Source organism: Schistocerca nitens, chromosome 4, assembly GCF_023898315.1.
Source record: "Schistocerca nitens isolate TAMUIC-IGC-003100 chromosome 4, iqSchNite1.1, whole genome shotgun sequence".
In the NCBI taxonomy this organism is placed as follows: Eukaryota; Metazoa; Arthropoda; class Insecta; order Orthoptera; family Acrididae; genus Schistocerca; species Schistocerca nitens.
In genome coordinates this window covers 734,603,413-734,615,883 of record NC_064617.1, presented here as the reverse complement: position 1 = coordinate 734,615,883, position 12,471 = coordinate 734,603,413, and the positions used below count along the sequence as shown (strand labels likewise).

At 40.8% G+C, this 12,471-nt stretch overlaps 1 protein-coding gene across 1 annotated transcript in view; it reads left to right on the top strand.

Annotated features, from left to right (window-relative positions):
- Positions 1-12,471, top strand: part of LOC126251748 (keratin, type I cytoskeletal 9-like) — a 125,345-nt gene that overhangs the window by 104,948 nt on the left and 7,926 nt on the right. The window contains exons 7-8 of the mRNA XM_049952358.1: positions 5,955-6,029; positions 8,857-8,973. Coding sequence (XP_049808315.1) covers positions 5,955-6,029; positions 8,857-8,973 — 192 coding nt within the window. The remainder of the gene's footprint in view (positions 1-5,954; positions 6,030-8,856; positions 8,974-12,471) is intronic.

The window sequence follows — 12,471 nt, the reverse complement described above, 5'->3', positions numbered from 1 at the left end:
ATTATCCGCAACTGCCAATTGTCCATTACGCATTATACATTTCTCTATCGGAACTTCTGTCCATTAAAACGAATTAATGTCAATTTCATGACTAGGACATTATACTCGGTAGCTGGAAGACAACGATTTGTGTAAATTTCGAAAGTAGCTAATGAATAATAAATGCATACTGAGATAAAACTCTTCTTGCGGCACTTTATGAACCAAAAAGCGACACAGTAAGTGCTATTGGACATTGTAACATTTACTCTGTGCACCACTAATTACACACTACTTTTTAAAATACGAACATCTATGTGTTTCTGGTCTTCTCACAAACACTACATGCTCTCTAGTGCCACACGTTCTACAAATCTACTACAGTTGAACATACGCAAGTTCATGTAATTGAGTCGCCATAAAATTTTCATTTCTTCTCTGAAGCACATTGGGTTCTTCGCACGAATGGTGTTTTTGTCTAGTTTCACTCAGCCTTTTCTTCGGCAGAAAATTTTCAGTATTTGAATCGTTTTTTGTTTATGTACAGGGTGAGAACGGCTCAGCGATAGACAGTGGTGCGATTCTGCCGCTGTTGCCTGATCTTCTGGGATCACTGTCCATGGTAAACATAACTTATGTATCATCTACTCTTGCAAGCACTATGAAGTGGTAAAACACTTAATTCATGCACCAGTGTCGAATAATTTTATCTTAGAAGTTATCTCTAAGATATTGCCTTCTCAATCACTAAATTTATGTAGTTGTACTTCCTAAATTGGTTTGACTCAGATGCTAGGCTGTTGAGATTTATTTCACTGATTAATCTATGACGATGAAATACAACAATACTGGATCGTTTTGACTAATTACATGTTCTGAAAGTACTAGCTGAGATTGTGTACGAGCTGTCAGTTTTGGGCCGTGACGCCAGAGAAAAGTGAATTGCGCTGCTGATCGCCGTAGACTTCACAGGTCATAAGCCCCTCGCATCTCCCTCCACGATGGAAACATACCTAAGAAATCACTACTAGGCTCAAGTGCAACAATAATATTATTGACAAGAGGCTATGTGTGAATACTATTACTCGTGGCACCGATTACTTCCTTCCGTTTTCTATTCAAGGCAAAGAATACAAACCTAAAGACAGAACTTACAAACACAACTCCATAAAATTATAATCCCCCACTCCAAATTCGTTGTTGTTAAGATTATTATTCATGGTGTGGTCTCCTTCTCGTCGCTTGTACCACAAAAGAAGTGGGAGACCATAACTAAACCTGCTATTGCCACTGTGTGTGGAACTACGCTGCACTAGATAGTGCAGACGGTGAGGGAACATGCAGGAAGTGTGCCGGTCGATATTATCATGGAATTTGGTATTTGAAAAGATTTCTTTTATCCACAGGGCGGCGAAGGAGACGGAGGCAGCGGAGATCTACTGGACCTGCTACCCGGACTGCTGGGAACTCTCTCAGGGGTAAACATTAGCGGGAGACGCAGCTGCCGTGCCGCCGCACACTCACAACCTGACGCCCCCGTTTAAGAATCTGTCCGCCACTGCTCATCTCGAACATCAGGCTAACGTGTACACACTCTGACAGTATAATGCACATTGCGTGCTTAGTTCAAAATCATTTGTTTTTTGAATGCGAGTGTGTATGTCCCTAGAGGCTGTGTGCATGTCGTCATATCAGTTTCTCTCTCTCTCTCTCTCTCTCTCTCTCTCCTGTCTGTGTGTGTGTGTGTGTGTGTGTGTGTGTGTGTGTGTGTGTGTGTGTGTGAGTGAGTGTCCGGAGCGAGACTGAGAATATCATCTGCAAGTAAACTGATGGGATGAGGAACAAGTCTTCGATTGTATCAATAAAGTTCCCCAACCGAACTTAGAATACTCTTACAATTGGTGCAACGTTCAAACAATTCAGCTGGTAGAAAATTACAGCTGTCACTCTGTGGAGGAAGACACTGATGTAAGTGCTATTTTCGTCCTCAGAGACAAACAAGGAAGTTGAATATTTTTGTCAGTGTACCGAGTGAGCTGTTCAGACAATTTGGAATGCACCACGGAAATTCCAAGGACGTAATACATCAAACATTCTCTCATTAATACACAAAGAGTATCCATCCAAATGCGCCATGTAATATGAAATCAGAATTTCACCGTTCATGGCATAGGACTAGATATCTTGGCATATGACTTTTATTTTTTAAACGCTAGTTCATATACCAAGTAAGGATGTCGATGAATGGGGGCCATAAGTGAACTTCCTCATTTAGAAGATACAATGGGTGGCAACGCGATTTGTCACAGATTGTTGCACTCATGGGAGAACGTCAAAGCTATTGTGAACAACCCGAACAGGCAGACGCATGAAGAGAGACACCAGCGATCCCACGAAAGTATACTTACAAAGCTTCAAGAATGATTTTTGAGTGACTTAATTACTGTACCGATCGTGTAGGGCCCGTGGAGACAAGATTAAAGTAATTACAAGGCGTAGAAAGTAATTTAACCAATCATAATTCTCGCGTGTTATCTTCGAATTGTAAGGGGAGAAGTATTATTACTTGATGCAATGTAAGTACGCCGACATTTAGTTACAAGTAGACAGCAGAGTGTAGGTATAAATATAAAAATTTTGGTGATACGTAACATGAACGTACTTGGCCAGGCGACCCACCTGTCTGCATCCACATCATACTCCTCGAGCCTTCCCTGTTCCACTTGCAAAGGATGTGAGGAAGCATGATGGTCGCCGGCCGCGGTGGTCTAGCGGTTCTAGGCGCTCAGTCCGGAACCGCGCGACTGCTACGGTCGCAGGTTCGAATCCTGCCTCGGGCATGGATGTATGTGATGTCCTTAGGTTAGTTAGGTTTAACTAGTTCTAAGTTCTAGGGGACTAATGACCTCAGAAGTTGAGTCCCATAGTGCTCAGAGCCATTTGAACCATTTTTTGAAGCATGATGGTCGGTAAGATTCTGTATTAGCTCTAATTTCTCGAATTTTATTGTTCTGGTCATTTAGCGAGTTCTATGTGGTAGCAAGTAATATGTTGTCCGGCTCTTTCCGGAAAGTGATCTCTCAAAATTACACAATGCTTCTTTCCGTTGCTTAGCGCACAGTGAACACTTAAAGGTGCTTACAAAATAGTCTCCCGCCAAATGTGAATTACTGCAGAGGGGTTCTGCCTGATTTCATACAACCAGCATAACGTACCGAAAATGTTACGCATTTACTCCTTCGTCACAACGCTCAGCCACACACTGCTGGTGAAACCACGAAGCTCCTGCACGTTTTCGCTGCGTGGTTCTTGATCATCCACCAGACAGCTCCCTCTGATTGTCATCTCTTAGTTCACACGAACTGATGGCTATGAGGACAGGATTTTGGCGGGCAGCAGATCAGCGTGGGGAATTGGGGGAAGCACAGGTGCCTGCTTTACATGAAGAGAATATTGGAAAGTTCTCAACACGCTACAACAAACGTCTAAGTTGAGCAGCGACTATGTATGGAGAACTGGGTGGAAGGTGTAGCTAAATGTTGCAAATAAACATTTTTGATTTTTGCTGTGGTTCCCATTTCGCGAACGATTGGAGGTAAAAGATAGGGGGGGGGGGGACTTGCATTATTTGCAAGAATTTCTTCACTCATGAAACAGCACCTTTCAGGACAAATTCTGTTTCTCCTCCTGTGAGTTGGCCATTATATTAACAACAGCAATAGTGCTTCTTGTGCATGGAGGTGTACGTCATTTCAAGAAAGAAGGAATCAACTTGATTCTTGCACAGTTTTCCTTGAGTAAGGCGACATTATGGCGAGGAAGGTTTGTGGCGGCGGCACGGCAGGTGAGATCTACATTTGGTCACTGCTTGAATCAGTAGCTAACAGATGTTTGTGGAGCAGGGCAGCGGCGGCGGCGACGGAGACGGAGGAGGCGGTAGCGGACCAGCGCTCCTGGGACTGTTGCCAGGACTGATCGGGGCGCTCTCTAGGGTAAACACAATATTATTGAACCCATCACAGCACCGCGACACCGACGCTTTCACTGGTCGGACGCTCTGGCACTTCCAGTGTTGCCAACCTCACAGACGTCACCGTGCAGCGAGCTGCGAGTGTGTTACACCCATTTCACGATCACTGATTCGCTTTTAATTTTTTTTCTTGCACCAGTTTGGACTCGGTCTTCTCATCTTTTGATATTGAAATGCCAGGAAAGCACTTAACATGACCGATTTCACGCCGATTCAATGTTGTAACATTTAAGGCATGATTTATGTGAATGAAACTTTTTTCGCTTTGAAAGAATACCTACTGCAATACCAACTTGTTCCAGAGTTCTACGTGGGGTGCCATCTGTGAGACTTAGAACCATCGACACAGGTACGTAACAAAGACAAATCACACAATTCGTCTCCATTTGCCCACACTACAATGAAGGTCAGTAACCCATCGATAAAGCGAGAAGAAAAGCTGTTTCTTGTTATTCTGTCTTGCATGTGAGGTGTCAGCTGCTCTGGTTGTGGGATTCGCGACAATACGTCGCTAATACATGTATAACACGTCTTATATATTCTAAACGTATCTGGCTAGGTAAGTAATAGAATTGGGCTGTATATATTCAGATTCGGTTGTTGGAGGAATCATAGCTCAAGTCATTTTAGACAATTTCGTCGTCTGTAAGCATTCGATTCCGGCTCACCATAGACTACTACTTGGAGGCTGTAGTCTGTACACTTCATGTGCTGTTATCAATACTACGCCAAAGTTTTTGATGTTTCTGTTCCTTTATTTTCATTTGCTTCGTCAAGCTTGCTCCTATAGTTCCAATTCATACACTATTTATAGTTGTTCCTACCCGTTTAATTCTGGTCATGTTGAAGGATGCGATAAAAAGGAAAGGCTTTCCAAAGAAGGGATTTACTGTCTCAAATTGAAGGAACTCATGTTCGTGCATATGTATATAAAGAGTAATACCTATATTTTCTTGTTATCCATTTGATATTCTTCTCATGTACCTTATAGAATAACGTTCAGAAATTACGGGTGTAGTTGAATATTGTAGTACAATGAATCGTACATTTAAAACAATAGGTTGAATTCAAGTTCTAGATATTAAGCGATTTTTTGTCATGCTGAGGATGTGCAGTGCTGCATGATAGCACTGTTAGTCGAATAATTTCGTATGTAACGATGCTTGTCGTCCACACACTTTAACATTAATATTTCGTAATGAAACCAGAAGCAGCAGATATTGATGATTTATCAGCACATTTGAGTAAAGACTACAACCTGAAAATGTATCACTGCTTTTCAATTTCATTTTTTTTATATCTTTAATTTGAATTTCATTCTACTGAAAGTACCGACGACGCAACGTAAGAGGCATTAGTATCTTAAAAAACATCAATATTCTAACAAAAATAGGACTATAAATTAGTTTTTCGTCTAGAACTTCGGTGCCGGTTTTTCAGTTACTGATACTTTTACCTGTGTCATGTATTATTCTTTCATTGCCTTCAGCCTTAGCAGACTAATGTCCTATTCGTTACTGAGCTCAGCATTCATTCATCTGTATCAGTATCATCACCTTCCTTGTACACTTGACAGCTAGTTCGTAGGGTAATTTTTATTAGTTGAATTTCGTTTGGAAACATTTACAAGAACCTTAAAAGCACAGATGGCAAATAAACAGATGTGAGGAAATGCATTTGATTGCATTTCGTACTCCGAGTCGAAACCTGTTTGATCATCCTCGTTTCCAAGCGCAGGCTAATACTTCTATAGTTATGACTGATAGAGGTCAATCATCTACGGATTTGCACTAAAGTGCTTCTAGACCCTCAGCTGATGCGACATCGGCTTTTCATTGTTTCCCCACCGAAAAACCTTATGTTTTTGACTTCCAGTAATCCCTCTAACCCTTTACCCGGCCGCTCCTGAATACTATGACACGTTCTTAGAACTGTTCGGTTGCAGGGCGACTCTGAGGACGGCGGCGGTGGCTCCAACATCTTGGGTCTTGTCTCTGGCCTTCTGGGAGCCAGCTCAGGGGTGAGTACAGCACGTTCAGACAGACACAGATTCTTCCAGCAGCTACGCCAACACTTACTTTCAAGTACACGTCATACCATGTTACAGATGTGGTGTAGAAGCCCTAGTAACACCGATTAGAAAGAATAAATGCATATGTCTACTGTTTCAAGAAGCAGTAAAACTACTGAAACCGAAGCTGCCTCATCCGCCTTCCGTTAAAAAATAAATAAAAAAAATAAAAAATAAAATAAACTTGTGGAAGGGCACTTGCATCCTGCCCTGCTAGACAGACTGACGTATCAGTACACTATTAGCTGAAATAAAACCAGGGCTTGTACTGAATACTGACAAACAGCGCGAAACTAATATGAAGTGCCCCTCCTTTTCACACACCTAGCTCAAATCGTGGGTAAGCTCTTGGCTGGAACATAGAGAGAATGAAAGTATAAAATTTTCATTAAATAGGAACACAGTATACTGTACATTACCCTATATTAAAAAAAGGAGGAGAATTCACCAGGAGTAATGAGGCAGCAGGTCGTTAGAAGAAAATGATTAAGCGAGAAATAATTCAAGAACAGGCTAAAAACTGAATCTTACTGTTGTCCCGCGAAACAATTATTGATTAGAAAAATGAGTGAAGAGGAAAGGAGGGCAATGCTTGTAACAAGAATGCACAATTCTTGAATGAAAAGAAATCGCAGTATGCGAATTACCATCAGGAGAATAATTTGAATAAACCGAAAAATACAGTTCATACGTAGCCTATAATATTTAACATTTACATGAACTCCAGGTTGCTAGCGTGTTACACTGTAAAAAAGCCAACAGTCCTCATGACATCCGTGCGACGTACTTGTACAAACGATAAAGCCTGCATAACATTGTAAATAAGTAATGAAAGACAGGGAGCGATGGATTACGTATTAAATCGGAAGAAGCAACTTCGGAGAGGAAATGTAAACAAAATAGAAAAGCAACATTTTTAATACACTTGTAGTCTACTACAACATTCATATTGAGGTTCTGCTGAGTAGCAACTAAAATGTCTTACAAAGGTCACATAAATAATTGATTAGAGAAGACCGATGAATCCTGACAAAGAACTTAGTAAGAGTGATTTTCATTTTACTTATCATAAGCATAGTGACCAATAATGGCTCACAAAAATCAATAAAATCTTTGGTGCCGTTATTATGCGACAATTCGTCAAATTACGTCGTTTCATGAAGATCCTCACTGTTGGAGGCTATCCTTAACAACACAAATGACTGCTTGGTTAACAGAGAAGTAGGACATACTTTCAGCGTGGCTCCAGAAGCAGAACTAGTCGTGCTAAACGATGAAGACTGTAGAGGGTGGTCCAGTAAAGGAATTGAAAAGCACACTACTTCGAATTGCGCAACCCAAATGATTGCTCAATTTCACAGTGTTTCTATAATCTTCGCTACAGACAGGTAGCCAGAGCTAAAGACCGTAGCTTCGTTACTTGTCGCCGTGACGATTCTTCTGAAGACTTCCATCAACAGCTGACGTCAATGCCTGACATGGCATGATGGGTACAGGTGCTATGCAGAAATATCTCAGAATCTTAGCTTTACCTTCTCGTGTAACGCCCGACAAAATCTGTCAGGGAAGTCTTAAACAGTACACTGAAATGGTTGCTGTTGAAGCGGGATTACTTTCTCTGATCAGTTAAACTGTCACGGAAATGGACTATAAACTTACTTGGTTTTGATGTTTTAAGCCAATGTCCTCTAATATTTTGTTCAGAAACGTGATTTCAGTGTACAGAAGGTGGGTAAGGTTTTCGTTCAGGGGGAAGGTATCAAATATTAAACAAAAGACCTCAATGTTTCCTGGGATGAGACTTCAAGGTTGCTACTGATGTTGGCTCAAGTAGCAAGATATCTGTTACGTGCCCGAAGATTACGGTTTACACCCGACTCCGTGTTGTCTGCCTCATAATGCGAACGTCAAAGTTTAGGCGTGGGATGGAGTTCTCTAAAAGTAGCGTTACTATTTTCGTACACTCTACATTCAGATGTCTTGTATAGTGTGGTGATAGGAAAGGAAAACGACGTGGAAAATTAAAAACGCATAACAAATGTTCAATACAAATGTAACTTCAATATCAAAACCAATGATTTAGCGCTTTGGCTCAGTAACAACTTGCCAATCACACAAAGAAAGTTACGTAGAAGTTTAGCCGTTATTAGTTGCTGAATAGCACCGGGAGGTGTTTCACCGTAGATTTTCGCTCTAATGTGAAATGAATCTCTCATTACTTCCAGGAACTAGGCGTGATAAACAGCATTTCGACCAGAGGGTTGCTGCCCTCCTTAGGCCCTCCGCGGCTCACAGTAACTCGAGATACCTACGGCTCAATAAGCGAGTCCCTCCTACGTCTCCTGCGATCAGAGACATAATCACGTAATCTTCCGTCCCTTCTAACACTTTGTCAACTAAATAATAAAGGACTGATCTCGCACTTTCGAGCTCCTGCCTTACAATCAGAATCTTGTTTCCCGAATGATGTATTCACTTTGCAGCGGAGTGTGCGTTGATATGAAACTTCACAGGCAAATGCTGTAACCACTGAGCTTGGGTAACTCAGTCCGTAGAGCACTTTACCACGAATGGCACAGGTCCCGAGTTCTACTGTCAAACCGACAAACAGTTTCAATCTGTCAGGGAGTTTCAGAATCTTTTGTGTGTTAAGGTATGGTAAATTCGGGCAAAGATTCTTCCCTTTTGCAGAATCAGAGTCCCCTTAGCCTAACATAGAAAGTAAGTGTTTACGAAGTTGAAAGATGTGCACAGTGCCGTGTTGTTGTGCCTGCAGGGTGACAGCAGCGGAGGCGGCTCTGGAGCGGGTTCTGGAAGCTTCCTGTCCAGCCTGTTCGGCAGCAGCTCTGGAGGCGGCGTGGCCCAAGCTGGACCCCCTCCAGCTCCAGGAACGGTACGTGCAATATTATTTCACTCCACTCACGTTATGGCCGACAGCCTTAACTGGAACATCCGCGGCTTCGTTAGTACTCTGACTGAGAGAGGGACGAAAACAAGTCACAGTTATTTGAAAAACCGCCTTCGCATTCGAGCCCACTAACACACACCTGTACGGCGGCGCTAGATTCGGGGTAGTCGGTTCAAATCCTGGTGGTGGAAGAAAGTTTCACCACCAATATCTGTCCGTCAAGGGAGAAGAGGTGACGGTATAAAGTTGCTGATCACCAAACGCTCGGTCAAAGTTCTGTATCCAATTCCAAATTTCTCTGCAGTGTCCTTTGCAGTGAGGAAATGTGATACTGTTGATTCGGATGGAACCTTAGAGCCTTGTCGTCCCCTTGGTTCTATTTCACATGGATAGATTATGTGCCTGTAGTAAGTTCCACCCCCTGTCGTTCATCATACAACACAAACATGACGCCACACTACACATACACGTACCGTAACTCGCATCAATCATACATAGTATGAGAAGCAGCCATTGTGTCCGGAAGAAAAAAAAAATCATTTACGATCACGTGGCCAAATAAGCCCTATGGATTTCCCAGCCAAAAATGCCATTCGATTGATTATGTCGTATCTGAAGAATCCCAATCCCATGAAGACAAATGGCATAATACGTGATTTCTACAAGTCCTTAAGTCTAATTCTCCATGAATGTAAAACGATAATTACAATTCTCGAAAATCGCATCGAGCAGAATGTTGAAACTATACTCTGAGAGAATCAGTTTGGATTCCAAAAAACAGGGGGTAGAGAAGTAATGTTATCTTTGAAATTAGCTGTAGAGAAATAAGAGGAATGGAATCTAAGAACATATATAGCTTTCACAGACAAAGATAAAGCTGTTGATAATGTCAAATGGAAGAAAATATTTCGTCTTGAAAATGTCGGAATAGACTACAAAGATAGAAGAATAACATGGAACTTTACGAAAATGCGAGAGCTGTTGATGGAAGACAAACTAAGAAGAAGTGCTGATACGGAAAGGTAGTCGACATTATTATGCATTATAAGCCATTGTTTTTAGTCTATGCATAAAAGAGGCATTTAAAGAGTCGGAGAAACCTCACACACAGGTGTACTAATACATGACCAAAAAATAGAAATGCTGATAACGTAGCTTTCCTAGTTGAAAGTGCTGCAGATTTTGAAGCCATGAAGGGTACAATATGAAAATGAAGGATACAATATTGAAAGGATGTAACATGAAAAGGGTGGAAGGGTAAGGATATAATACGAAGGGTATAATATGAAAATAAATAGGTCCAAAACAGAAATGATCGCATGTGGTAAAGAAAAGGAAGTCAAATGCCGAATATAGACTGGTAGCGAACTACTTGAGGGAATTAATTTATTGAATTATTTAGGAAGTAAGATCGGTAACAGTGCACAGAGTAAAGCAGAGGTCATACGCAGAACTGCTCAATCAAAAACTGTACCCCTCAAGAATACGAAGGTCTCTAAAAAGCACCAGTCTCGAAAACAAGAAAAGCTTGACTCAGAGACTCTTTCTGGAGTGTGGCATGTTGTGGCTGCGAAACTGAGACTTTGAGGGCTGAGGAAGAGAAGAAATTAAATTCTTTCAAGATGTTATGTTGTAGAAGAACGCTCAAAATAGAGTGGACTGACATGGTTACAAACGAAAGCGTCGTCAAAAGAATGGGTGAGAACGAAAACCGCTGCAAATCAATTGACAAGAGTCGAACTTAATGACTATCTAATGACACATGAAGAGCTCCTGAACACTAGGTCTACTTCGGAGAGAAGGGAGCGAGATCGCTATCCACCTCCATCATCGTTACCTGATCTTGCCACTATTTTGCAGGAAGAAAGTTTTACTATTCCTTTGAAAACCATACAGGGCCTGTATTTATGCATTCCGAGAAGACTGGTAACTGTTTTGAATGGCCTTTTCCAACACCGAATCAGGCATGATATTGATTTGTGTATTGATTTGTGTTTCCCTATTTTTGTCCACTCCGTGTAAGTTAATTGCGCTTAAGACACAAAAACCCGTGAAACGAGGATGTTAGTTGTGGAGAACGACGAACATTTTTTTCAGGAAGGTAACTTGACACGTCAGTATCAGCGAGCCTACACTGTGTTATCACTTTAATGTGTTTTACCACGAAACAGCTTATAACGCAGCCGTATCCTCCATATTTACTCTGTCCACCATGAGTCGACGTCTTTTACTCTCACAAAACTTTACGTAGTTCTAAAGGCACTAGTAGTATCCATTACACTCTGTGAAATTGAAACTTAAGAATCCTGATGTTAATGGGATTCGTCATTCTCTTGCCCCTAAATGAATCCAGTCTCGTCCGTATTAAGCCTGAGGATTAACAACAGGACTACTATAAAAAGGTGACAAAGACGACGCAAATCAGAGCTTGAGAATGTATCATTTCCAAAATTTTTGCCGCTGCTTTGCTCAGGGTGCCAAGAAGCAACGAGCGAGGTTTGTTTAGTATTAACCGTTCCGCAGCAAATATATTGTGAACCTTCTTCTATTGATAACCTAGGGAAAAAATTCGTTTTAATTGCTGTTGCCAGGAATACGTCTTTCATTTTTTAAGGTATGATTTTTCTGCAAGTGTAACATTCAGTAACAGGAAATAAAATACAATTATCTTTCTCAATTCCGAAACACAAAAGCTGATATGTAAATGGTTTTAGAAATCCAAAAAGCCTAACATGGTTTTATATTGCATAACTGTTTTTTAAACCCCAATACCTGCGAGAGAAAAAATAGTTAAATAAAAATTTTTACGGCGTACGGTAAATGTTGGACTTTTGACAGATCAGAAACATTCACATTCTGCTGCCATTCGCGTAACACTTATTATCTTCATTATCTAACCGGTACCTGACTTCGCATAAGGTTGTGAATATTTGAACATTTCGTCTTTACCTTTTAGCTAGTATTATATTGTCCCCATATCTTTGACTGTAGTGCTTCTCTTTCCTTGTCTACATATCTACTACACACAACAATCCTAAAGATAATTTTAGATACTGTAATTTTTGTCTCAATATCCAGTTTTCCTCGTTAATGCTACTTCTGATACCATTTTAACTGTTCCTTCATTCGTTAGCAAATACCTCATTGAGGGTAGGGGGTTGTCTTCCCTATATTATTGTAATACCTCCTCATTTAGTGGTTTAACTATCTACTTAATTTTCAATGTAAATGTCTAAAACATATTTTAGAAGTTACCCGTCTTTTTTTCTCTGTTTTTATTATAGTTCACGTTTAATTAGCACGTAATTGTGTACTCATTTTGTGCAAATATCTCCCCAGTTTCTTCCTAGTACTTGATTGCAATGCAGCTGTTATGTTGTATGGAGACTTTTGCTCGTACTTACGACTGCGTCTCATATCTGTATGTTCAGTTAAAAATGCTTCATAAATATCAACATTATTTCACGTAATTATTGTAAATTG